This window comes from Ursus maritimus, unplaced genomic scaffold (genome assembly GCF_017311325.1).
Source record: "Ursus maritimus isolate PB19 unplaced genomic scaffold, ASM1731132v1 scaffold_23, whole genome shotgun sequence".
NCBI lineage: Eukaryota > Metazoa > Chordata > Mammalia > Carnivora > Ursidae > Ursus > Ursus maritimus.
In genome coordinates this window covers 40097587-40125318 of record NW_024424786.1, presented here as the reverse complement: position 1 = coordinate 40125318, position 27732 = coordinate 40097587, and the positions used below count along the sequence as shown (strand labels likewise).

Below are 27732 nucleotides of genomic sequence, written 5' to 3'. Positions count from 1 at the left end.
CTGAGGGCAGCCTGCACCCCCAACCTCGGCTCCATCAGCCTCTGCCCTGCAGATGTTGTTCTAGTTTGTGGCTTACCCTCCCCACCCCCCGCCCCCGCTTCCAAACACTATTCTCTCTTTTACCCTCACCTCAACCCACTCTTAATCTCTGGTAAGAAAAGCCAGGACCCCAGAGGGGCTGAAGCCGCTTACGCAAGTGGCAGGTGTCTAGGTGAAGGCGGCTTTTGTGTTCTGGGAGCTTCCTGGGGGGTCAGGTTTGTGCTCAGTAGGAGTTCGGGTTTCAGCCAGAGCCTCCTGGGCCAGAGGCTACAGGGAGGGCAGGGGTCAGGCCTCTGGGGCTGCGAGGAGGGCGTATAGGACCAGTGGGGTCACACGGACCTCAGCACTGTGGCCTTGTCCCTGCAGCTGGGGCCCCATCCTCCCCAACTTCCTAGATACCCAGGACTCCAGCAGGGGTGAGAGCCCCCAGGGCATCAGGGAAGGAGATGGAGGGCAGGGTTGGGGGGGGGGGGCGGGCTGTCCCTGCAGGCCAAGGCTCGCTGATGCCTTCTGGGCAGTGGCTTTGGGCAGAAATATACTCCAGAGACAGTATGGGACCTTTTCCTTTATTGTTTGGGGTTTCTCGGCATGGAAACGTGAGACCCCACCCCACCCCACCCCCAGGTACCTCTGGCACCCGTTACTGGTACGCCAGTCCCTGAAGAGTCCCCTTTAAAATCACCAATATAAAAAAGGAGGGAGCACGGGAGGGAGCACCTGACGACCCCTCAGTCCAGGTGACTCCTGGCTGGCAGGTGGGGCAGGGCTGGGGGGGGCAGGCCACGGAGGCGAGGGGCTCTGGCGTCTGCACAGGAAGGAACGGGCATTCCCCTGCACATCTGGATCGTAGACTGTGCAGAGCTAGTGGTTCTGTTTTACAGTCTGCAGGTGAGGCCGGGCAGGGAGGTTAGGTGGGTGGCCTCTGGAGCGAGGGGAGAGGACACATCGGGACGCCGGGAGGCCTGGGGCCATCGGCAACCCCTGGAGCCCCATCCTGAGGCGGGAATAAGCAAAAGCTGCCTTCCTCGTTTGGCGACGCGAGGGGGGGGGCCCCCCCCCCCCCCCCCGAGCCCATCATGGCTGGCGAAGGCAGGGAAGGCCACACGGCTCTGCGCAGGGCAGAGGAACCGCGGCAGCAGGGAGGAGAGGGGATAGGAGGACAAGGCCGCCTCCTGCTCCGAGGAAGGCACTTGCAGCTCGTGTGGCCTGCGGTGGCGTGGCGGGAAGGCGTGGCTTGGCAGAGGAGGGAGAGGAGCACAGCAAGGGGGCCGAGCCCCTGCCTCATGCAAACATGGTCAGCTGTAACCACTGCAGAGGAGAGAGGGACAGGTCAGCCGGCGATGGGAGAAACGCGGAGTCCAGCCTCCCAGCCCAGAAGCCACTGTCGCTTCACCCACTGAGGGCAGGTGGCAGGGGACCCTCTGGGGGAAGGAGGGCACTTTCTTACCTCCTCTAACCCTTGGGGGACCAGGGTGCTGACTCCCATGGAGACTTCCGGAAGCCTGGCCCTCCCTTCCTGCTCCCTTCCCAGGACCCAGATGACCCCACCCCATCCTTCCAGGACTCAGGAGGCCCTCAGAACTTGGGGCTGGTTCTGAGGCCACAGGCTCCTGCCCCAGACAGGTGAGAAAGCTCCACCACCCCTAACACCCTCCCCTGCCACAGCCAAGCAGAGTTCCCACCTTAAACAAGTCAAAGGTCACGACGCCATCCAGATCTGTGTCCAGAGTTTTGAAAAACCCTACATTCAAAAGAAGATGCTTTGGTACTGAGAACCCAGTGGGACCTTTATCCGGGGCCGGGACCCACCCTGCCCCCTGCCCCTCCACCCACATCCCCAGAGCACCCCAAGCCCTCACCTGCCCCTGCCGGGAAACAGCCCTTCCTGCCATCTGAGCCCCCCCTGCTGCCAGGCCCCCGCTCCCCCAGCCTCCTGGCACTCAGCCTTCAGGGTCCCAAGGGCAGAGACCTTCGCCTCTCTGGCATACGCCACGGCCCGCGTGTCCTGTCTCTCCCTGTCGTTTCCCCCCGCAGTGACGGGAGACAGAACCAGAGGCCGGAGCCGGACGGGGCACTCACGGAACATGGTCTCCAGGCGCACCAGGCAACACACGAAGTTGTCGAAGTCCACGGCCAGGTCCGGCTCCGAGTAGCGGGTGATGATGAGCTCATAGAGCTTCTTGTTGAGCCTGAAGCCTGGGCCCGGAGAGTGGGTAAGGGCCAGGGAGGTGTGGCCTGGCCCGAGGGGACAGGGAGGGGGACTGGGGGGGTGAGGCCTGCAGCTGAGGCCTGAAGACCTCCTGAGTAGGGCCTGGCGCCGGGAGAGGCTGTGCACGCAAGTGCCAGTCCCAGAGGGAGCGAGGGCCCGACGGCCCCACGGAATCGGCTGGCCAGGGAGGGCCCGGGGCCCAGTTTTATTTGTGTGAAACGCCCTGGCCTCATCCTGACATGCACCTCTCTCACTGGAGGCTCTGGAGCCCAGCCCCACTCCTCCCTGGCTGCGTGGCCACAGGCCAGTCGCTTTCCCTCTCTGAGCCCTACTTTCCTCTGTGTCCAGCAGAGATCGTGAGAGACCTTCTCTCCGGGTTAGGCTGCAAGGAGGGCCAACGGCAGCTCCGTCACCATGGGAAGAAGGCACAAGATGGCTGTTACTGCCACACCCCATCACCATCAGCACCCCAGGACAAGGCCCGGCGGGATGGGCTGCTGAGCTGGGTCCCCGGAGGGAATCGGCCTGGGGCCATCCGCCTCTGGCCCTCAGGCCTCACCTGCAGACTCGATGGCCATCCGCATCTCGTAGGCACTCATGCTGCCCGACTTGTCCAAGTCGAACTTCCGGAAGATGGACTGGAGCGGGGAGCAGAGGGTGAGGGCCAGGCCAAGGGAGGCCCCCAGGCCTTCCGATCCACCCCAGGGTGGGGGCTGGCTGAGGGTGCAGGGCCTAGCCCGCGGGGCCCCGCGGCGGGAGGCCCCGGCAGGGCCCAGGGACCACCTACCAGGTAATTCCGGATGCGATTCCACAGGATGTTGAACTCCACCAGGCCCAGCTTCCCGTTGCCGTCCCGCTGGGGGGCTACTGTTAAGAGGCTTAAACCACGGGCGCCTGCGGGGCTCAGTCGGTTAAGCATCTGCCTTCGGCCCAGATCGAGCCCCGCATCGGGCTCCCTGCTCTGCGGGGAGTCTCCCTCTGCCCCTCCATCCCGCTCGTGCACGCGCGCTCTCGCTCTCTCCCTCTTCCCTCAAATAAAGAAATAAAGTCTTTCTTTTTAAAAAAGAAGCTTAGGGGGCGCCTGGGTAGCGCAGTCGTTAAGCATCTGCCTTCGGCTCAGGGCGTGATCCGGCGTTCCGGGATCGAGTCCCACATCGGGCTCCTCGGCTGGGAGCCTGCTTCTTCCTCTCCCACTCCCCTGCTTCTGTTCCCTCTCTCGCTGGCTGTCTCTCTGTCACATAAATAAATAAAAAATCTTAAAAAAAAAAAAAAAGAAGCTTAAACCAGGCACAGGGTGAGGAGCAACCAGGAAGAAGGGGAGACCAACCTCAAGATGAGGGGAGCGGGAGGGGGAGGCGCCCGCACAGCCAGGTGGGTTGGGCTTGGACGGGTGCAAAAAGCACCAGCCTTAAGGTCTCTCAAGGCGCTAGGCCCTGCTCTACCTCTCTCAACACAGAGTCCGGGCCTCAGTTTCCCCCTCCCAATCAACGGGAAGTTGCCCAGGAAAAGAACTGGCCGTCCACACTCGACAGAGCTTCGTGCCTTTCTCTGCACTGTTCCTGGGAGAGGTCACGGGGCGTCCGTCCCCCAAACCAAAGCAGCCTCAGGAGACAAAGCAAAGGATACGTCCATGAGGTTCACCATGCTGCGGCACGACTCCAGGCTGAAGCCCTTGGTACGCAGATCCTTGTCTGCAAGAAAATCCGTCCCCACACCTCAACCAGCGAGCTTCCGGGGCGGGGCCCCGGGGGGACGGGGACGGGGCAGCACCGGTCCATGGCGCCGGTGCGTAAAGTCTAGCAAAGTGGGTGTGTCAGATCATTTTTATCGTTAGCACAGTTTAAAGTATTTGAGCAAGCAAGCCAGTGTCCCAGCAGCTGTGTCCCTGCCACGGAAGAGCCGCGAATGAAAGGAAGTCAGGGCCAAACAGAAGTGGGACAAACGCAGCAGAAACGTGAGGCCAAGGCGGCCATGGCAGGACTGGGGTTTGCCGCAGGCCCCAAAGGGGGGCAAGAGCAGAGGGCTCTGGACTCAGGGAGCAGCGTGGAAGGAGGTCAGAAGTAGGGGCAAAGGGAAGGTCGGGGGGTGGCTGCCCTTGGCCGTGCACACTGGGGGGTGAAGCCAGCCTCGTTCTGCTCAGAGCCACCCAGCCCGGCCCTGGGGTGTATCTTCTGGAGGAAGGGGGCCTGCTCCTTCGTACTATGGTGCTTGTCAGCAGCTCGGCTTCTAAGCACACCGGGTCCCAGCACTTGGGCATAGAGAACAGGGTCAGGCAAGATGGTGGAAGGAGTCTGGGAGGAAAGGGGGGGTGAGCAAGGCTCAGAAAGGCAGTGGGGGCTTCCCCGCCCATGAAGACCAAGGGCTGCAGTTTGGCTCAACGTGGGAGCAGAAGCCTGGATTCTGGAGCTCGGAGGACATGAGGACACGGGGGAGGGCTGCCGGGACGCTCACGTTTGCTGATGATCCTGTTCAGGATGGTCTGCAGCTCCTTAACGCTGATCTCCATGTCCTGGGGGGGGAGGGAAGATGGCACCTGCCCTGGGGAAAGGCCGTCCCCTGGTGCCCCCTCGCCCCTTGCTCCAGCACACCCAGCCTACCTCCCCGGCCAGCTGCCTGAAGAGGGCCTTGAAGTTCTCGTCAATCTCCTCTTCTGAGAGCACTTGCTGGACAGAGAGAAGGGGGACAGCAGGTCAGGGGTGCTCCAGCCCCGCCCCCGCATGGCAGTAGCTGGGACGAGGCTGGGACCACTCGTCGCCACGTGCCCGCCTCATCGAGTCTCTGAGCCTCACTCTTCTCACCTGTAAAGTGGGAATCTAGACCCTACTGTCCTCCCGCCCAGGGCTCTGTGGCCTGAGGAGCTCTGTGATGGGGGTGGGGCCTTGGGCAAGTTCCTTAACCTCCCTGAACTTGAGTTTCTCACCAAAGGGAGAGATGGTGACGGCACCCTGACAGGGTTGTTACGAAGCTAACGGGGTGACCAAGTAAAGAGCTCAGCACAGACCCAGCAGAGACAAGGGCTCAGGGACCTCACACCACTATTATCTCAAAGTCCTTTGCAAACTGTCAAGCGCTGGGCAGATGAGGGATTAGGATTCCTCTTATGGCTCCTCCCAGGAGCCAGGACACCCAGCTCCCCATGATACACCCAGGGCGAGGCAGAGCAGGAAAGCACAGGGTGGGGGGGCAGGGCACGCACCTCATCGGGGAGATTGGCCTGGATCTGGTCGTCCAGCTCCCTGCAGAGGTGGGGAGAGAGAGGGCCGGTCAGGAGGGCGTGCTGGGGGACCCGCGGCAGGTGGGGAGCGGGCCCTGGCGAGGGGCCTTCTACTCACTGGGTCCCGGCGCTCTTCTCGGAGAAGAAGCGCAGCACGAAGTCCCCCTCCTTGTTGGGCTCGAAAGTGGAGGGTACCACCACATACTCCCCGGGCGGCAAGCGGAAGCGCGTGCTGACCTCACGCAGGTTGATGAACTGCTCCGAGCGCGCCCGCGACGAGTTAGCCAGGAAGAAGTCCCGCTTCAGGTGCACGGCCGGCTGGCCCACCAGCTGGTGGGCGACAAGGAGGGAGCGGGGGCTGCAGCTGGCCGCTCCGCACCCCCCTCGGGAGCTGCCCAGCGACCCAGACCTCGGGCTCCGAGCCCTCGCCCGGGCGCTGGAGAGCTGCCCACGGCTGTCACCCGCAGGCCACGCCACCCTGACAAATCATGCCATCTCAGTTTCCTCATGGGTCAGGTGAAGGCGACAACCCTGCCCACCGCACGGGGCGGAGGCGAGGAGACACTATGGAGGTGGATGGAGGTGCTAGGACGCCACTGAAATCACGCCGCCATCACCCAGCTCAGGGTACTTTCCATGGGGCCCTGCGTTTAAAGCTCACGACAGCCCTGTGAGGAGGCGCTCTTGTGCCCATTTAACAGACACTGCCATGGAGGCTTAGAGCTCAGGCGGCCTGCTCCAGGGCGTGGAATATGCAGCCAGCACTTACTCGGTGGAAACAGCAAGACAGGAAGAGCCTCAGGTTGGGGCAGGGCTCGGAGGGCCAGGGTTCAAATCCAGCTCCCTCACTACCTGCCCCAGTCCCGCGGACAGCGGGGTCTGCCCCCTGCCCCGGGTGGGGGAGGAGAGCCATTAGTGGGCAGTACAACGAGGTGACTTCTTAATTCTACGTGCTGGCTTGCTGCCATCTCGCTCCCCTCTGAGCACCGTCAGGCCCTCTGTGTTCAGGGTATGTAAATCCAGGTGATTCGGGCATCACACCTACCTCCGGAGGGACCTGCCGGAGAGATGGAGGAGTTAGAGATGTGTGCTTGGCCCAGGGGTGGGGGGTGCAGCGTGCGCTGGGCAGAGGCCCTGTGTTCTTAAGAACGATGGGATGAAGAGACCAGGAGGCAGGGCCCTGGGCCACTGGTGATCCAGACCTGTCTTCACACCGGACAGGGACCTCAGGACCTCAGGACCTCAGGAAAGGGGGCCCAGGGAGGGTCCTCTCCATCCTCAGAACACCCTAGGCCTTGGCCCTGAATCAGAGCACCCAGGACAGCCCCCAGAGTGGCCAACTGCAATGTCCCCAAGTCCAGGGACATCAGAGGTCTACCAGTCTGTGGCCTGGAGCTCTGGGCCTGGGCCAAGACTGTGGCCATTCTTTGTACCCATCAGAAGGTCTAGAAGTTTCTGTCTTAAACACAGAGGATGAAGCAGGGCCCTCCTAGGCCAGCCTCTGCTTACATACATCTAAGACAGGGAGCTCACTACTCCTCCAGGACAGCGCACCTGCCTACCTCTTTCTGAAGCTGAGCCCAAGTCTGTCGCCTAGAAGCTACCTGCCAGTTGTCAACTAAGCCAGATCCCTCTGCACAACAGCGGCCTCAGCAGGTGCCTCCAGGGAACAGTGTCCAGGGCCACATGCCTGAGGGCTATGGAGGCAGTGTCCTCCGGCGCCCCCTACTGGGGGCTCGCCTACAGTGCACCGGGAGGCCGGCTCTCCCCGCCCTGAGCGATCCCCGGCTCACCTCGTAGACGGCGAAGCCAATGGTCTCCATGTCGCGGCCAAAGCGGCGCTCCCGGCGACGGTGCTTCTGCATGAGGGCTAGAACGAAGCTGCAGCCTGACTCGCGACCCCCGTAGTCATCGTCCGCATCATCGGTCTCCTCCAGCCGGATCTTGAACTGGGGATTGACCCAGAAGGTGGCTGCAGGAGATGGATTATGGGCAGGAATCAGAGGAGGAACAGGGCAGAGTAGTCCCTCCCCCCTCTCCAGGTTTTCCCTCCCCCGTGTCTGTTCATTCATTCATCCCACAAACATTGCTAAGTGTCCATGCAGTGGGGACACACACGGTCCCTACACTCACGAGCTCACCTTCCAGGAGGAGAGGCGAAGTATAAGCAAGTCAGTGTAATTAACAGAACAGTTACGAAGAATAAGCAAGCTGGAGCTGGTCAGGTAGGGCGTCTTTGAGGAAGCGACATTTGAGAGAGATCGGAAGGAGAAGCCCTGCGAAGACCCCGGGCAGCAGGAGAGAGAATCAAGAGCCCCACACATGAGGGGAGAGCCAGGGTCTAATGCAGCATCTGGCTCCAGCGAGCACGAGCACCGGGGATCCAGAAAAGTGGCAAAGGGGCGGGAGCAGGGTGGGTGACCAGGAGCGTGGTTTGAATCACAGAGCAAAAGGACGTCCCCAGCCCCGACAGGCTTGCACCAGGAGGGGCACGAATGGATTCGGATTTGCTAAGGCAGCTAGAACTGCTGAGTGGACAATGACTTAGGAAAGAAAAAGAGAAAGCAGGGTCTGATAGGAGGCCTCAGAGCTGCCAAGGTGACAAAGACATTTCTGGTAGTCTGGTGATTCAGCTGCGCCCACAACCCCTAAAACAACGAGGTGCTGGATACGAAACACGAAACCGCTTTCTGGAGACACGAATAAGCCAGAGCACCCCCTTCCCCCCACACAAGGGGACATTAACCCAAATGACAGATACTGTCAAGTATTAGCCAGGATGTGGAGACATCAGAACCTCATATACTGTTGGTGGGAATGTAAAATGGTGCAGCCACTTTGGAAAAAGTCTGGCAGTTCCCCAAATGGTTAAACACAGAATTACCATACGGCCCTGCAATTCCATTCGTGGGTATATACCCAGGATAAGCAAAAACATAGGTCCACACAGAAACTTGTATGTAAATATTCTTAGTAGCATTATTTACAACACCCAAATGGTAGAAATAACCCAACTGTCCATCGAACGAGGGATGGATTAAAAAAAAACAAAGTGGTGTAACCAAACAATGGAGTATTATTCAGCAACAAAAAGGAACGGAGTACTGATACATACTCTAACGTGGGTAAGCACACACACAGGTAAACCCACGGAGACAGCAGGTTGGTGGTTACGTGGGAATGAGGAGGAGGAGGGGCTCAGGAGTGACGGCTATAAGGTGTATGGTTTCTTTTGGGGATAATAAAAATGTTCTAAAATTGATGTGGTGAGAGACGCACAATGTATGAAAAGCCACCCTGAATTCCGTACTTTAAGTAGGTGAATTGTACTGTTTGTGAATTACATCTCAATAAGGCCTTTTTTGAAAAATGGACACTAGGAGGGGGACCTGGGTGGCTCAGAAGGTTCAGTGTCTGACTACAGCTCGGGTCACAGTCTTGGGGTCCTGGGATCAGGACCAGGTCGGGCTCCCCACTCAGCAGGGAGTCTGCTTGTCCTTCTCCCTCTGCCCCTCTCCCTGCTCATGCTTTCTCTCAAATAAAATCTTAAAAAAAAAAAAAAAAAAAAAAGACACTAGGAGCCATGCCAAAGGACTTCTGTTGACTCCCAGAGACCCTGAGCTCTGCGTAAGGGGACAGGAGATAAAGTCTAATAGGAGATCCTTATGATAAAGCTGGGACCCCGATGAGGAATGCCAACGGCGTTAAGTGTGAAAGGAAAATAAACCCCATTGGGAAGAAGGGAAACAAATCTTCTGGAGAATTTATAGCCATGAGCCTTCACGTGAGCTTCCAGTTTCAACTCATGCTGCCTGTGACGTCAAGAAAACCTTAAGGAGAGAAACGACTTTTGAAACAGTCCTGGGTTGGCAGCATCCCAGGTGACTGACAGAAACACTGGAGGAAACGAACTTCACGCCAGGACTCAAAGAACTCCCATCGATAAACTTATAGGCCAAATGGGTCAACAAATCTCACAAGGAAAGAAGGTATGATGAGTGAAAACCAGCAGCCACAATCGACAAAAACCAACCCACCAACACTTCAGATACTGAAAAAATCAGACACTGAATATAACAGACTAGGCTTATTCTATTTAAAGAAATAAATGAAAAGCTTGAAAATATGAGGAAGAGTGAAAAGGTTAGAAAAAGAGCCATTAGAACTTCAAGACATACATTTTTTAATGAAATTAAGTACCTGTTAGAAGGATTAACCAACAGATTTGATGCAGCAAGAAAGACCATTAGTGAACTGAGACTGGATCTGAAGAACGATCCAGAATGCAACCCAGGGAAATTAGATGGAAAACTGAAGTGATGTTAAGAGACACAGAGGACTGAGTGAGGAGTTCCAGCTTCCTTTAGATTGGAATCTTAAAAGGGGAAAATGAAGAGTGTAAGGAGCTGCTATCCAAACGATCATGACTGAAAATTTTCTAGAGTCGTTGCGAATCCATAAATTTCAGACCGAGAAAGCCCAATGAATTCAAAGCAGAATGAAAAGAAATCCACACCCCAACACAGCATGGTGAAATGACAGAGCATCAAAGATAAACAATATTAAAACAGAAAAGACAAAGCATCACAGGAGTGAGACAGAGTCCTGACTCACAGAGCAACAAGAGAAGCAGAATAAAGAGCTGAAAGTAACACAATCCAGAATTGTGTATCCAGAGAATTGTCAAGAATGAGTACCCTATAAAGGCATTTTACAGAGATACTGAGAAAGTTTATAGAAGGAGAGGAAGGAGGAGGAGGAGGTGAAGGAGAAGAAGAAATATCAAAGTGTATATTTCAGGGAGGTGGAAAATGATCTCAGATCAAAGTTGTGAAAATGGTGAGCAAAAATACTGTTATGTGGACAATCCAATGACTATAGGCGATATCAATGATGATGATGATGATGATACTTAACTCACAGCAGCAAGAAAAGTGCTTAGAATTAAAAACACAGCATATTAAACAAAGGGAGGGGGTCATCCAAGTTAAGCAGTCTAAGGTCTTTACATTGTTTAGGAGAAGGGTAAAGATACAGATCAACTAATTTTTGAATGTATTAATTAAAGCACTTATATCTTCTAAACTCATAGATCGAAAAGCTAGTAGAGTTTAAGAACTCAATCCAAAATAAGGCATAACAGGAGGGACAAACAGAAAATGTGCAGTTACGTCTGCTGAAATAAATACAAAGTTATTAGTAATCACTGTGAATGTAAGTGGATTAAACTTTCTAATCAAAGGGCAAAATTTTTCAAATGGCTTATTAAAAAGCCAGCTACAGGCTGTTCACAAGAGATAACAACTAAAACACTGACATATAGAAAGATTAGACACCAAAGAGTATAATGAAACATACCACTACATTACTAACCAAAAGAAACCTGGAATTGCGGGGCGCCTGGGTGGCACAGTCGTTAAGCGTCTGCCTTCGGCTCAGGGCGTGATCCTGGTGTTGTGGGATCGAGCCCCACATCAGGCTCCTCTGCTGGGAGCCTGCTTCTTCCTCTCCCACTCCCCCTGCTTGTGTTCCCTCTCTCGCTGGCTGTCTCTCTCTCTGTCAACTAAATAAAGTAAAATCTTAAAAAAAAAAAAAAAAGAGCAAATCTTTAAAGAAAAAAAGAAACCTGGAATTGCTATAGTGACATCGACTGACATATACTCAGAAGTAGGAGAATTATTACCGAAGAAGGTAGCCATTAAATAACAACAAAACAGGTTCGATTCACTAGCAACTTGTAACAATTCTAAGCTTGATATACCTAATATCATAATGCAAAATATGCAAAGAAAAAGAATTGATGGATATAAAAGGAGAAACTGCCAACACCATCAAGGGGGTGTGAGATTTTATCCTTCCTCTTCCAGTAATTGACAAATTAAGCAGACAAAATATTAAGTTTGATACGGTGGACAATTACAAAATGTTCCTCTTAACACTCAGAATTGTGTAATGGTCAAGAGAACAAACTGCAGGGGTAAAATCCTGAGTTCAAATCCCAGCTCCGTCACTTATTAGATTAGTGGCTCACCTCCCTTAACTGTAAAACAGGTATAATAATAGTACCTATCTCATAGAGTCAGTGTGAGTTAAGCAAGTTATTATATTTAAACTATTTAGAGAAATGCTTGGCATATAATACACAATAGGTAAGTGTTGACCAGTCTTTTCGAGAATGGGGGGGAAACTGAAGAAAACTCACCACATGCTGGGCCACAGAACCAGCTTACGGTTATCTCAAAGCTATGATTTCATATAGATTGTGTTTTCTGACTACAAGGAAATTAAGTTAGAAATCAACAATAAAACAATAATTACCAGGTTATAACTGGGAGGTTTGGTTACTGACTCAATCTCTTAGTTGTTACAGGTATATTCAGATTTTCTATTTTTCTTAAGTCAATCTTGGTAGCTTGTTTTTTTGCAGGAATTTGTCCATTTCATCTAGGTTAGCTAATTTGTTGGCACACAACTATTCACAGTATTTCCTTATAACCCAACTGTTTCTGTTGGGTTGGTAGTGATGTTCTCTCTTTAATTCCTGATGTTAGTAATTGGAGTCCCCTGTCTTTTTTCTTGTTTAGTTTGGCAAAGATTTGCCAATTTTGCTGAGCTTTTCAAAGGACTGACTGTTGGTCTCACTGATTTTTCTCTATTCTTTCTCTGTTCTCTATTTCATTTCTTTGGACTTTCGTCTTTATTATTTCCTTTCCTCTGCTTACTCTGGGTTTAGTTTGCACTTTTACTAGATTCTTTTTTTTTTTTAATATTTTATTTAATTATTTGACAGACACAGCAAGAGAGGGAACACAAGCGGGGGGGCAGAGGGGGGCAGCTAGAGAGGGAGAAGCAGGCTCCCTACCCAGCAGGGACCCTGACACAGGGCTCATTCCCAGGATGCTGGGATCATGACCTGAGCCAAAAGCAGACTCTTAAAAGCTGAGCCACCCAGGTGCCCCTACTTTTACTATATTCTTTTGTTTTTGTTTTTTTTAAGATTTTATTTATTGGGGTGCCTGGGTGGTGCAGTCATTGAGCATCTGCCTTCAGCTCAGGGCGTGACCCCAGTGTTCTGGGCTCGAGCCCCACGTTGGGCTCCTCTGCTGGGAGCCTGCTTCTTCCTCTCCCACTCCCCCTGCTTGTGTTCCCTCTCTCGCTGGCTGTCTCTCTCTCTGCCAAATAAATAAATAAAAGGCACCCCTACTTTTACTAGATTCTTAAGCTAGAATATCAGGTTATTGATTTCAGATCTTTCTTTTCTAATATAGGCACGTAGTGTTTTATTACTATTCTGCATGATTTCTCATTTACATTAGCATTTCTTTTTGGTAAACTCATTCTATGTGGCCAACATTACCTTGATACCAAAGCCAGATAAAGACTTCACAAGAAAATCACAGGACAACATCACTTATAAATGTAAAAATCCTCAACAAAATACTAGCAAATCAAATCCAAGAGTATTTTAAAACGATCAGACACCATGAAATAGGATTTCATGAATGAGGGATAGTTCAACATAAGAAAATCAATCAGTGTAATGTGCCACATTAATAGAACAAAGGGAAAAAAAACCTACATGATCATCTTAATTGATGCAGAAAAGGCATTTCACAAAGTCCAACACACATTCATGATAAAAACATTCAGAAAATTAAGAATAAAAGGGAAGGTCCTCAATATGACAAAGTATGTTTATGGAAAAGCCAGCTAATATCATACTTGGTAGTGAAAGACTGAAGCTTTCACCCTAAGATCAGGAACAAGATGTCTGCTTACACCATTGCTATGTAACCACTGCATGGGAAGTTCTAGCTAGAGCAATCAGTCAAGGGGAAAAAAGGCATTCACACTGGAAAGGAAGAAGAAAACTATTTCTATTTGCAAATAACATGATCCTGTATAAAGAAAAACACAAAAAAGTTACTAGAATAACAAATTCAGCAAAGCTGCAGGTTGCAAGCTCAAGACACAAAAATCAGATGTGTTTCCACACACCAGCAATGAACAACTGAAAAAAGAAATTAGGAAAACAATTCCTTTACAATAGTATCCAAAAGAATAAAATACCTAGGTATAAATTTAACAAAGGAGTTGGAAGACTTTAACACTGAAAACTGCAACACATTGCTGAAAGAAATTAGACATGAAAAGATAAAGATATCCTATGTTCATGGATCAGAAAACTTAATATTATTATTTTTTAAAGATTTTATTTATTCGAGACAGAGTGATAGAGAGAGAAAGCATGAGCAGGAGGAGAGGCAGAGGGAGAGGGAGAAGCAGACTCCCCACTGAGCCAGGAGCCCAACGTGTGGCTCAATCACAGGACCCAGAGATCATGACCAGAGCTGAAGGCAGACACTTAATCATCTGGGCCACCCAGATGTCCCGAAAACTTTTTTTTTTTTTTAGATTTTATTTATTTATTTGACAGAGAGCGAGACAGCCAGCGAGAGAGGGAACACAAGCAGGGGGAGTGGGAGAGGAAGAAGCAGGCTCCCAGCTGAGGAGCCCAATATGGGGCTCGATTCCAGGACTCTGGGGTCACGCCCTGAGCTGAAGGCAGATGCTTAACGACTGAGCCACCCAGGCGCCCCTAGGTGCCCTGAAAACTTAATATGATTACAATGTCAACACTACCAGAAGTGATCTACAGATTCAATGTGATCTTTATCAAAATTCCAACATCCTTTTTCACGGAGGTGGGAAAGCACATCCTCAGACTCGTGTGGAATTATAAGGGGCCCAGAAGTCAAGATGATTATGAAAAAAAACCCCAGTAAGTTCTAAGACTTGCACTTCCTGATTTCAAAACTTACTACAAAGCTACAGTAATTGCTACGGTAATTACAACAGTGTGGTACAGGCATAAGAATAGATATATGGGGGGGCATGTGGGTGGCTCAGTCGGTTAAGCGTCCAACTCTTGATTTCAGCTCAGATCATGATCTCGGTGTTGTGAGATCGAGCCCTGCGTTGGGCTCTGCGTTCAGCATGGAGTCTGCTTGGGACTCTCTCCTCCTCTCCCCCTCCCTCTCCTTCACACTGTCGAAGTAAGTAAATAAATAAATAAACAAACAAATGAACAAATAAACAATGTCTTTTTTTAAAAAAGGATATAAAAACTAAAAGAAAAGAACTGTGTCCAAAAATAAACCCATACATCGAAGGCCAATTGATTTTTGACATGGGTGCCAAGACCATTGGGGAAAGAATAATTTTTTCAACACATCATGCTGAAACAACTGATTTCCACATGGAAAAGAATGAAGTTGGACACCTACCTCACACCACATATGGTGCTATGGTGATCAGTATCTTTTCTGTTACTATTGTGCTTGTGTGGGGGCACCACAAATTGCACCCACGTAAGACAGCGAACTTACATAAATGCTGCAGGTGTTCGGACTGTTCCACCCGCCAGCTGTCCCCCCATCTTTCTCCCTCTTCTGGGGCCTCCCTATTCCTGGAGACACAACAATACTGACATGAGACCAACGAATAACCCTACAATGGCCTCTGAGTGTTCAAATCAAAGTTTCATGTCTCTCACTTGAAATCCAAAGCTAGAAATGATTAAGCTTAATGAGGAAGGCGGGTCAAAAGCCAAGAGGGGCAGAAGGCTCAGGCCTCCTGCATCAAACAGCCAAGCTGTGAACGCAAAGGAAAAGTTCTTGAAGGAGACTGAAAGTGCTATTCCAGGGGCACCTGGCTGGCTCAGTCAGATAAGCATCTGCCTTCAGCTCAGGTCATGATCTTGGGGTCTTGGGATTGAGCCCTACATCGGGCCCCCACTCAGCAAGGAGTCTGCCCCTTCCCTGCTCATGCACGCATGCCTGCACTCTCAAATAAAATCTTCAAAAAAAATAAAAGCGCTCTTCCAGTGAACACACACGGTAAGAAAGTCAAATAGCCTTATCGCTGATAAGAAGTTTTAGTGGTCTGGACAGGAGATCAAACCAGCCCCAACATTCCCTAAGCAAAGACCTAATCCAGACCAAGGCCCTAATTCTCTCCAATTCCATGAAGGCTGAGTGAGGTGAGGAAGCTGCAGAAGAAAAGTGTGAAGGTAGCAGAGGTTGGTTCATGACATTTAAGGCAAGACCAGCTCCGTAACAGGAAGCGCCAGGGCAAGCAGCAAGTGCTGGTGTAGGAGCTGCAGCAAGCTTCCAGAAGTTCGAGCTGAGATCATTCACACAGGCGGCTACACTCAACAACAGATTTTCAATGTAGACAAAGCAGCCTTCTATCGGAAGATGCCATCTAGGACTTTCATAGCTAGAGAGGAGAAGTCAATGCCTGGTCTCAAGGCTGCAAAGGAGAGGCTGACTCCCTCGTTAGGTGCTAACACAGCTGGTAACAGTTGAAGCCAGTGCTCGTTTACTATTCCAAAACTCCCAGGGCTCTTTAGAATTATGCCAAATCCACTCTGCCTGCGCTCTCCACATTTTTTCATTTTTTCACATCATCTCTACACCCAACCTGGGGCTCAAACTCACGGCCCCGAGATTAAGAGTTGCACACTCCTCCAACCTAACCAGACAGGCGCCCCTGCCTGTGCTCTTTAAATAACAAAGCCTGTGTGACAGCATGCTCATTTACAACATGGTCTACTGAACATTTTGTTCAGACCTACTGCTCAGAAGATCCCTTGCAAAATACGACTGCCTTTGACAATGCACCTGGTCACCCGGAACTCTGATGGAAACAGACATACAATGACGTTAATGTTGTCTTCATGCCTGCTAACATAGCACCCATTCTGCAGCCCCTGGATCAAGGAGTAACTTCAACTTTCAAGTCTTCCTACTTACGAAATACATTTCGTAAGGAAGATAGTGATTCCTCTGATGGATCATGGCAAAGTTAAATGAAAACCTTCTAGAGGGGAATCTGGGTGACTCAGTCAGTTAAGCCTCTGCCTTCGGCTCAGGTCATGACCCCAAGGTCCTGGGATCGAGCCCCGTGTCAGGCTCCCTGTTCAGCAGGGAGTCTGCCTCTCCCTCTCCCTCTGCCCCCCTCCCCACTCATGCTGTCTCTCAAATAAATAAATAAAAACTTTTAATAAAAAAGAAAAAAAGAAAAAGAAAAGAAAACCTTCTAGAAAGGATTCACCACTCTAGATGCCATTCAGGACACTTGACTTTTAGGGGAAGAGGTCAAAATATCAACATTAACAGGAGTTTGGAAGAAATTGACCGCAGCCCTCATGGATGATTTTGGGGGCTCAAGACTTCAGTGGGGGAAATTGCCGCAGATGTGGTAGAAACAGTAAGAGAACTAGAATCCAAAGTGGAGCCTACAGACGAGACTGCGTTGCTTCAACCTCATGATAAAACTCTCATGGATGAGGAGCTGCTTAGAAAGTGGTTTCTTGAGATGGAATCTACTCCTGGTGAAGATGCTGTGGAGACTGCTGGAATGACAACAGAGGATTTAAAATACTACGGAAGCTTCGCTGATAAAACAGCAGCGGGGTTTGGGAGGACTGACTCCAAGTTTCATGCAAATCCTACAGAGGGTGAAACGTTATCAAACAGCATCGCGGGGGCGCCTAGGTGGCTTAGTCATTAAGCATCTGCTTTTGGCTCAGGTCATGATCCCAGAGTCCTGGGATCAAGCCCCGCATCGGGCTCCCTGCTCAGCGGGAAGTCTGCTTCTCCCTCTCCCACTCCCCCTCCTTGTGTTCCCTCTCTCGCTGGCTGTCAAATAAATAAATAAAATCTTCAAAAAACAAAAACAAAAACAAACCCAGCATCGCGTGCTGCAGAGAAAGAGGTTCGTGAAGAGGAGAGGCACACTGCATTGTCATCTCGTTTTTAGAAACCACCCCAGCCACCCCAGCCTTCAGCAACCTCCACCCTGATCCGTCAGCAGGCATCAACATCAAGGTGAGACCCTTCACCGGTAAAAAGATTACAACTTGCCGAAAGCTGAGACGGCTGTTAGTATTTTTAGCAATGAAGTATTTTTAAATTAAGGTATGTACATTTTTGTAGACAAAATACTATAGCGCGCTTACTAAAATACAACACAGCCAACATAACTTCATATGCACCGGGAGACCACAACATTCATCTGACTTGCCTTATTGCAGTATCTGCCTTACTGTGGTGGTCTGGGAATGGGCCCACAGTATCTATCCCTGAGGTACGCCTCTACAAAAATTAACTCAAAACGGACCAATGGCCTAAAAAAAAAGAGCTACCGCTGTCACCCTCTCAGAAGAAAACACAAGGATAAACCATCATGGTCTTGGATTTGACAATGGATTCTTAGATATGACACCAAAAGCATGAGCAACAATAGAAAAAATGAAAAATTGGGCATCATCACAATGAAAAACTTCCGTGCTTCAAAGGACACTATCAAGAAAATGAACACAACCCACAGAATGGGAGAAATTATATGCAAATCCTCAATCTCATAAAATCATATCCAGAATGTATAAAGAACACCTATGACCCAACAATAAAAGGACAACCCAATCTAGAAATGGGCAAACTCGGGGCGCCTGGGTGACTCAGTCGATTAAGCGTCTGCCTTTGGTTCAGGTCACGATCCTAGAGTCCTGGGATCAAGCCCCACATGGGGAAAATCTCTGCTCAGCAAGGAGCCTGCTTCTCCCTCTCCCTCTGCCTGCCGCTCCCCCTGCTTATGCTCCCTCTCTCTCTCTCCCTGTCAAATAAATAAATAAAATATTAAATTAAATTAAAATGGTCAAACTATTTGAATAGAAACTCTGAAAAACATATATATATATAAATGGCCAATGAATACATGAAAAGACACTCTTATCATTCGCCATTAGGGAAATGCAAATTGTCAACGAGATGCCATTTTATACCCACCAGGACGGGGATCATAAAAAACAGGGGCAAGAACAAGTGTTGACAAGCATGTGGAGAAACTGGAACTCAGACACCACTGGCGGGAACGTACCACGGTGCTGTCACTCAGAGTTAAACATGGAGCTACTAAGAGACCCAAGAGAACATCCCCTCACACAAATACAGGTATATGAGTGTTCACAGCAGTATTAACTCGTAATAGCCAAAAACTAGAAACAACTGAAAAGTCCATCAACTGATGAATGAATAAGCAAAATGTGTATTATCCACACTGTGGAGTATTATTCAGCCGTAAAAATGGAATCAAGCACTGACACAGGTTACAACATGGACAGACTTTGAAAACGTTCCAACAAAGGGAAAGCAGTCACGCACCAAAGGCCACGTATTATATGATCCCATCTACGGTAATGCCCAGAAGAGGACCACCTACAGAGACAAAATGCAGACTAGTGGTTGCCAGGGGCTTAGGGGGACAGAGGGAGAGAGGGATATGAAGTTTCTTTGGGGAGCAGTGAAAAGGCTCTGGCGTGAGACAGTGGGGGTCACTGCCCAACATTACAGGTATACTAAAAACCACTAACAGTACACATTAAGTGAGTTTTACAGTGTGTGAATTTTATCACAAGGTTTTGAAACATTACGTATCAAAATTGTGTCACTCAAAGCTGCACTTGGAGGGAAATGTATCACCTTAGGTGTTTACACAGAAAGAACAGCCCAGGGGCGCCTGGCTGGCTCAGTCAGTTAGGCGTCTGCCTTTGTTCGGCTCAGGTCATAATCCCAGGGTCCTGGGATCAAGCCCAGCGTAGGGCTCCCTGCTCAGCAGGAAGTCTCCTCCTCCCTCTCCTCCCAGCTTGTGCTCTCTCTAGCTATTTGTCACTATCTCTGCCTCTCTCAAATAAATAAAATCTTCTAAAAACATTAACTATAGTTTAAAAGGTTTGGGGGGGGGAGGGGGTGGCTCTGTGCCGGTTAAGTGTCTGACTCTTGAGATCAGCTCAGGTCACGACCTCAGGCTCATGAGATCGAGCCCTACCTCCAGACCCACTCCACACCCAGGTGGAGCCTGCTTAAGGTTCTCTCTTTCCCTGCGCCTGTCCCTGCCTCCCACTCTACCCTCTCACCCCACACTCGCTCACTCTCTTCTCAAAAAAAAAAGTTTGCTGGATACAAAATAAATTTAAAAGGTCAACTGCCATGTTACTGTATCAGCAACTATTATTTGGAAGATATAAGAGATATCGTTTATAACAGCAACAAAATGATACAGCATCTAGTAATTCATCTCAGAGATGTGTAAGTCCTTTAGATGAAAATTTATAAAATGTTACTGAAAGACACTAAGAAGACCAAAACAGATATACCACATTCTTAGATAATAACACTCAAAACCGTAAAGACATCAGTTCCCCAAATCAATCTATAGTTTCAGCGCAATCCCAAATTAAAGTCTCAAAATGATTCCTTGTAAGACTTAGTAGCTGATTCTAAAATTCATACAGGAAAACAAAGGGCAAGAACAGCTAAGAGACTCTTGAAGGCACTCGCCCTGCCCACAAAGCAGGACTTCTTATAAATCTCTAGCAAGGAGATCAACGTGCTATCAGCAGAGGGAAAGCCCGAGGGATGGAATGGTGAGCCCAGGAGACCCACACATACATGGGTCTACAGGACAGAACTGTCACTCAAGGCAGCGAGGAAAGGACGGATTTCTCCACAAACGATACAGGGAACAGTTGTTATCTATGTTGAGGAAAAACTGAAACTCGATCCCCGGAGGGGGAAGAATGCTTCAAAACAGGACGGTGAGCCATGCTGGGAACACGGAGGACGCAGAACGTGAGGACAAGCATGGGGGGTCTGGCAAAGCCAGAGATGTGGGTGGCCCTTAAAAGAGCAGTAACGGTCACAGGTTAAGGATGGAAGCTGGACCGCGGGGGTTAAAAAACTGAACTAGAAGCGGGAAAGGAAGCAGGGAGTGTGGCAAGCTGAAACCTTTTGCTTTGAAGGGGAGCAGAGTGATGAGCAGGGAAGTGGGGTCCCGAGAGAGTCGCTCCACAACAGGGGGTTCCCCATAATGGAGAACAGGAGCCAGAGGTGACGGATGATGGAGCCAAAGGCTTTCGGACACATGGGAGAAAGGGGGCCAGGGGGGAGGAGGGGGCCCCACAGGCGCGGACAGTTCTGTCATTGTCACCGTGGAGAAAGCAGAAATGACTGGCACGGGCCGAGACAGGCGGGGCGGATACAAAAGGCGCCCTGCTGAAGACAGCTACCTCTCAAGGGTCTGCAAGGCCGGGTCCGCAGATGGGAGTAACCACGGAGGCAGGTTTGAGGGAGTGGGTACGGTCCTAATCGGCAGTGGAATTGCTGGGGACCACGCAATGTGGTCCTCTGGGGGGTGCGGCTGTGAAAATACCAGGGAAATGCTGCCCCCATTGCGTGATTTTCCCTCTAGCCCCACTCAGTGGTTCTGGAGCTGATGGAGAAGGTTCAGTTAGGATTCTGCGGGTGCCGGGGGGCGGGGGAGGAGCAGCAGAGACAGACAGGAGCCAGAGTGTCTGCGGGGCCACAATTACAATAATGACTCTAACTGGGGAGAAGAGAAGACACAATGAAACATGAAGGACAGAGCAACAGTGGGCTTAACGGACCAGATGGTTAGACAAGGCTGAGGGCTGCAGGATGAAGAAGCCCAAAGGGTCAAGGCAGAGGTCAGGCTGCAACGTCTGGCCGGGTGCCGGTGGCCCTTCAGGGGGGCGGCTGAACTAAGGTGGAAGAAAAGGTCACTGTAGGCGAGGATAGGGATGAATCGAGAGCCCAGGCTGTGGCCCAAGTCACCCGCATGGATTCAGAAGCCCAGAGAAAGGTGACAGAGGCCCAGGCAGGAAGACAGCAGACCAGGAGAGAAGGTTCCAGAACAAGGAGTAAAGGATATTCAACCTTCTACTCCTCAAAGCAAATTACAGAGGTCAGTACAACCATGAGAATAACTGAGGCTCAGGGCGGAAATGCACGGGGGGCGAGGCCCGCGAGCCAGGAGACAGCCGGGCCCAGACGTCACCCCTGGGTGCCCTGCGGGCCGCGAGGTCAGGTCACCTGGGTAGTTCCGGCAGCCGCCCGCGGTGCTCCCCCGCCGCCAGGTCCCCTCATAGAGCATGGTGTTCCATTTGCGGATCGACCGGCTCTTGAGCGCGTCGGGCGTCAGGTTGCAGATCTCCAGGCGGGTGAACTCACGCATGAAGTCTCGGAAGGACATCCTGGGGTCCCGGAACAGAGGTGAGCCACGGTCCCCAGCCAGGGCACAGAGGGAGGAGGCATGTGTGGGGTTCGTGGGGATCGGGAGCTGGGGCGTAAGCCCCGAGAGGGGCCAGACGGGGGAGGGGCCGCTCACCAGAACTCTCCATCCTCCATCTTGACCCGGAGCTGCTCCCGCTCGTAAGGGTCCACACTGTTCCACTCCGAGGAGCTGGGGGGAGAAGGGTGCTGCCAGGCGCTGGCGGGAACTCACCAGCCACCCTCAGTCCCTGGGGCCTGTCCTCCCTTAGCCCAGGTCAGAAGGCCCCCGTATGCTCAAGCCCGAGGTCCCAGTTCCAGGGGTTGTCGTGTGAGGGCCAGCTCCAAGGATGCTCGGCCTGAGCTGTGTCGGGACAGTCCCCCAGAGACCCAGTAACATGGAGAAGGGCCCCCCTGCTCAGTCCTGAGCATGGCCCCAGCAGAGATGGCAGCGGCACTGACCAGCCTCCTGCAGCCTCCCCGGCCAGCATCCCCGGCCCCTCACCCGTCACTCCAGGCTCCCGTCCACTCCACCTCGCCCCAGGGATTCCGCATCCGGATCAGGCTCACCATCTGGCCCTGGTAGTTCACCTGTCCCCAGAGCTCCCGTGAGCGCCTGCCTCTGGCATGCACGTCATACACCCCTTCCTGCCCCCCTCCCTCAGGAGCCCTGCTCAGTTCCCGGCACGCACCCGGGGAAGGACAGCCCTTCCTCCAGAGTTCGCCGTGGAGGGAGGCAGCCATGCACACAGACCACAGATGATCAGGGCAGAGTAAGATCAACACCTTAGGATTAGTGGCCGCAAGACACATTAGTGACTGGCACAGGAGATCAAAGGGTCAGCCCCTCCCACGGCCCTGCTCACAGGCCAGACGGGCAAAGGCAGGCAAGGAGGCAGGAAGCACCCTCCAGGGAAGGCCCCCATGGGGGCTGGTACCTGCTTGGCCCCTGTCACAGAGTAGGCGTGGCCCTTCACCAGCTTCTTGAAGGTGATGGCCTCCATGTCCAGAACGCTGGAGATCTGCAGAGACACATGTGCCGCGGTCAGAGGCCAGGTTCCAGGGACCATGGGCATCCCCATCCCCAGTCAGGAGGTGAGCCCCCAGCATCACAGGTTCCAGACAATTACCCATGCACAGACAACAGCTACTGGGAGTGGCAGGTAGGGACCCTGACTCCGCCTAACGCCCCCACATACACTGCCCCTAGAACAGGGGGGTCACTCCACCAACAGCACTACTGGTAAGGGGGCCTGGGCAGCCCACTGACACTGCTTTGGCCAGAGCTGGCCAGAGCCCATGCAAACACACACGTGCACACACACAGAGTGGTACAGAGGTCCCCCAGAGCGCCGAGGCCCTCGCGAGGAGGGATGCAGTGAGGCGGAGAAGGGGGTGAGAACAGGCTAGAGTCAGCCAGGACTGGGGAAGAAGGTGGAGGGTGGGGGTGGGGTTAGAGCTGAAGATGCAGTGATGCAGCGGGAGGAGCCTGAGATCAAGGGTAAGTGGTGAGGGGCGCCTGGGTGGCACAGCGGTTAAGCGTCTGACTTCAGCTCAGGGTGTGATCCCGGCGTTATGGGATCAAGCCCCACATCAGGCTCCTCTGCTATGAGCCTGCTTCTTCCTCTCCCACTCCTCCTCTCACACTCCCCCTGCTTGTGTTCCCTCTCTCGCTGGTCTCTATCTCTGTCAAATAAATAAATCAAATCTTTAAAAAAAAAAAAAAGGTAAGTGGTGAGAACAGAAGAGCAGCAAATGGGGGGGTGAAGGAGGTTGGGCCGGCAGGAGCTGAGGCTAGGGAAAAGCTAACGTTGGAGGCTGGGGAGCTGGACAGGGGATGGGCACAGCATTTGCTGACAAGACCAGGCAACAGAAGAGTGGGAAAACAAGCTGACGTCTGAGGTCTGGGGGACAGGAATGACACCAGCCATGAAGGAGGCACATGGGACTGAAGTGATGAACAAGGCTGGGTGAGAGAATCCAGAGATGGGGTGAGGGAAAGGATGGGGTCTGGAGCCAAGCCTGCAGCCAGGATGACGCCGGGCTGGGCTGGAAGAGGAAGCATCTGGAAGAGGAGAAAGGTCACAGGTGGGGGCGGAACGGTCAGGGCTGGGTGCACTCACGTCAATGGAGCAGCCCAGGAGGGACCCCCGCTCCAGGGCCTTGAGGATGATTTGGTAGAGGTCGCTGGGTGCCTTGCGTAGCTCATACCACTCGGTGACCCCGCCTGTGAAGTCCTCGAAGCCCTCTGAAGTACTGCCCCCAGAGAGGGCCTCGTAGCTGCCATTCACCCTGCGGGCAGCCCCAGGTCAGCACTCCGGCAGCAAGCAAGACCCCAGACCGCACGGTGGCCTACAGCGGCCCGTGGCCCCTACTCACTTGGCATAGGCCTTCTCGAGCAGGGCACTCCAGAACTCGTTGCCTTGGGCGGAGTGCACAAACACCAGCTTCCCGTCCTTGATGGGCAGCAGGTCATCCACGACCACATCCACCCATTCCCCAAACTGCCACAGCTGGAGGGGACGAGAGCACAGCGAGCACCCGCTGTGGGATGTTCCGGCCGGGGCACAAGCCTCAGCTCTGCCATTTGCTAGGTGCCTGATCATGTACCCTAAATCCAGGAGCCTGACTGAGGTCTCCTCTCGGAGCCTCAGTTTCCCTAGCCATAAAAGGGAACAGCGGGGCCTTCCTCAAGGGAAAACCAACCATGATCACAAAGGTAAAGCTTTTAGGGCAGCATTACTGATATTGTTGAACAGACCAAGGTGCTTCCTCAGGCAGGGAGAGGATGGAAAGCCCTGGGGGTTTGGTTCTCGAGGAACCAAACCCCTACCTCTCCCCTCTGCATTCTAGCTTATTCTAGGTCAGAATGTATATCTGGAGGGGGTGTGTAGGGGGATACATATGTAAATAAAGTGTGGATCAAAAATGTGGCCTCTAGACCACAAGATGGGCATGGTTCCCGCATGGAGGGGGGGTTTGCTTCAGAGATGGCGGGAGAGGCTGGTTTCCCAGGGCCAGAGGCGTCAGGAGCTGGGGCCACAAGCGACCAACCCTAACGAACCCTAACTCGGTGGGAAGGAGCACAGAACAATGGGACAAGGGGAGGAGGTGAGCCCAAGTAGTGAGGGTGGGGGTGGGGCGTGTGGAACGGGCCAATCAGGAGGCCAGGGAGGAGCGGATTAGAGGAGCGAGGGAAGGGGGCGGGGGAAGGGGCAGTGAGGCCACGCCCCTGCAAACCGGCGCGGGCAGGTGCCGCACTTGGCACCACCGGTTTGCTCGGGCCAGGGCAGGATGGAATAGGGAAGGTGACGGCAGGAGAGAGTACCCATGAGTCCCCGGGGCAGGGCTGAGGCCACTAGGGCCGGAGGGTCTCATCCAGGGTTGCTGGGGGTGTGTCTCTCCCAACATCAGCTCACTGAGAATTCCTTAGTGTGACTTGAGAAATGGGCCCTGAATGCAAAAAGGGAAGAGCAGGTTTAAACAGATTTAATCCTGTCTTTCTTTTCTGCAGGGCTGTGTTAGAGGCTGGAGGCTGTCAAAGTGCAGGAGGCGTTGGGGGTGATTGTGGGGGGAGATCTGTGCCCTGGGTGGGGATGGCCACCTGTGCTGGTCTGGTTTCCCCCGCAGAACACTATTTATTTTTCAGATGGGAAACTGAGACCCTGTGGAGGAAAAGGGTTTGTCCCACAGGAAATAATAGAGATCTTTCTATTCCTCCAAGCACTTGGTCCCTGATCCGCACAACCACACAGGAAAACTGCCAGTTGAAATACCTGCCCTGCCCAGCCGTTTCACACATGATAGATCTAAGATGGCATCAAGAGGTCAAATTCTTTCTTGAGGGAAGACGGATGCCCGCAGGGTGTGGACTTAAGCCACCCTAATTTCAGACTGTTGTGGGTCACTGGTCCTCACCTCCCCCAGTGCCTGCTACCCCTCATTCCCCACACCCTGGTCCTAGGTGGATTCGGGGCTCCTCACCTGGAAATGGAAGATGCCGGCATAGCCATTCTGGAAGCTTTGGCCGTGTGGTACCACTCGATGCAGAAGCGTGTCACTGAGGGTGAGGGAGGCAATGGCAGCCAGGAGCCAACAATCCCCTGGGATGGGAGGGACCCGCATTAGGACTGCTCTGCAAATCTGCTCTCAGGGATGCACAAATGCCCACGCCGGAGAGAACCTGGGATTCCCTGGGCGCCATGTCCCTCCACTAGGAGAAAAGACCTAGGAATCCAGGCAAACCAGCCCAGCAGTGATAGCCAGAGCCTGCCTGAGCTTGCAGGAGGGAGGGAGGGGTCAGGGCAGAGCCGGAAGGAACAGGCATGGGGAACTACTCTGGAAGAAACAGCCAGAAACCCCCCCGCCCCCGGGCCTACCCAGTGCTCCCTGGCAGATGTCTGTGCGGGTGGCTCCATCCACAATGAACTGGGGGTTTGAGAGCAGCTCCTGAAAGAGACCCAGAGTCCTGTCTCTGGGCCAGCCCTCCTAGAAACTGGAACCCGGCCACCCCAGGCCCCACTCCCCACCAGGGACCTGGAGCCCTGTTCCCACTCCTCACCCAGGATAGGGCTAAACTGAGTCCCACCTACGGGGGTCTCTCTCACCGTGGGACGTTTCCACTTGATGCCATAGGTTTTGGAGGAGTTGGGGCCCAGGTCCTTGTAGCCTAGGCTCTGGGGCACCGGGGGGAAAGCCTCATCACGGAAGAGGGCCCCACTCTGCAGGCAATGAGCCCGCAGCTGCTCATAGTCCTGGCCCATGTACTTGATGGCATTTTCATGGCGGCCAAGGCCCAGCTCCTTGGCCCGCTGCTTCTGCACTTGTGCGGACACCCCCGTGCAGTACACGGGGGTGATGATCTCCTCAGCCATCCTGCAGGACAGACCAGCCTGCTTAGAACCCAGGCCTTCCCAGGGCTCGAACTGGGGCTCCTGCCTGCCGCTGACCACCCTTGCTTTCCAAACCTGGGGTTTCCCCACCTCACTGCTCGCCTTACAGAACTCAGGAATCTCTGCCACCTCCCTATGCCCCCAGAAACCAGGAGGGGGCAGGTCCATCCCTAGGTGTGCTGGCCACCTCCCCACCCCTACACAAGGCTCCCACTTCTCCCTTCCCAGACTCCCATTGTCCTGGGCCTGCAGTCCTGTGCTCAGCCGGCCAGGCAGGTGGGGCAGGGCAGAGCCTGGAGATAACAACACAGTAACCCCTGAACAGACAAGCTCCTAGGCACCGGCCCCTTTCCCTGGCTCGGAGGCTGAGAACTCCAGGCAGCCAGGGCCCCCCTCCTCAGACTCCTGAGACGGGCTGGGTGATCCGGGGCTGCCGGGCCTCCGTCCCTTCCCCTCCGGCCTTGCCCCAGCCGAGCCCCTGGAGACAGTGGTGAGCGCAGGCTGGGCCGGCTGCCTGGGCTGCGCGGCTTCCCGAGCCCCCGCCCCTGTCCCAGGCACTCAGAAGGCCCGGGTCAGGGGCAGCCCCTCAGCCCGAGGGCAGTGGCCAGGGGTCGGGCCAGTGGCCCGGCCACCCAGCTCCTTACCTGGGGGAGCAGTGTTTGGGGGATCGCAGCAGTCCCTGCGGCTGCCTTCCCGGGTGGCGGCTCAGGGCAGGGCCCAACCAGGAAGAGCGCTCCTCTCCGCCCTCCTCCCGCGGCCCCTCCGCCCTCCTCTCCCCCTCCCTCCTCCTCCTCCTCGGGCTCCTACCCCGCTTCCTCTCCGCTCTCCCTTATCTCGGCTGCACCTTCTCCGACTATCTCCCTCCGGGTGTCTCCCCGCCCCTCCCTCCGCCGCGAACTCCGCGAAGGGACAAATTAGTGAAAGGCAGAGCTGTGCCCCGGGAGGGGCCGCTGCGGCCCAGACGGAAGGGCACCGCGGGGGAGGGGGAGGGGGAGCGGGAGCGCGGGGGAGGGCCGGGCTGGGGGTATTTTTAACCCGGGGCAGCTGCTCCAGTCGCAGGGCCGGGCCGCCCCACCCCACGCGGCACCCCCGTAGGGCATTCCCGGCCGCCCGGCCCGCCTCGTCTCCCCCCGCCCCGCCCCCGCGCGCCCCCAGCGCGGGACCGAGATTACCTCAGGCTGCTGCAGCCGCTCAGAGGAGGGGCCGGGGTGGCGGCGGGCGCACCCCTGCCGGCCGCTGGGCACA

At 53.4% G+C, this 27732-nt stretch overlaps 1 protein-coding gene across 2 annotated transcripts; it reads right to left on the bottom strand.

Moving 5' to 3' along the window:
- Window positions 1-591: 591 nt before the first annotated feature.
- On the bottom strand, window positions 592-27429 carry CAPN1 (calpain 1). 2 transcript variants are annotated; one of them, XM_040639386.1, is made up of 22 exons: window positions 27295-27429; window positions 26203-26470; window positions 25975-26044; window positions 25580-25698; window positions 23975-24108; window positions 23719-23887; window positions 22534-22617; window positions 22101-22186; window positions 21714-21788; window positions 21419-21579; window positions 7256-7434; window positions 6508-6519; window positions 5581-5792; window positions 5445-5484; window positions 4846-4911; window positions 4700-4757; window positions 3875-3939; window positions 3036-3104; window positions 2808-2886; window positions 2119-2235; window positions 1722-1780; window positions 592-1347 (listed from the first exon to the last, which is right to left on the bottom strand). In XM_040639386.1, the coding sequence occupies exons 2-22, from the start codon at window positions 26467-26469 to the stop codon at window positions 1321-1323; spliced, it is 2148 nt and encodes a 715-aa protein (XP_040495320.1). In that variant the 5' UTR covers window position 26470; window positions 27295-27429; the 3' UTR covers window positions 592-1320. The 2 variants fall into 2 exon arrangements, with proteins under 2 accessions (XP_040495320.1, XP_040495319.1); XM_040639385.1 differs by lacking the exon at window positions 27295-27429 and adding an exon at window positions 27132-27282.
- Between the last annotated feature and the right edge of the window lie 303 nt (window positions 27430-27732).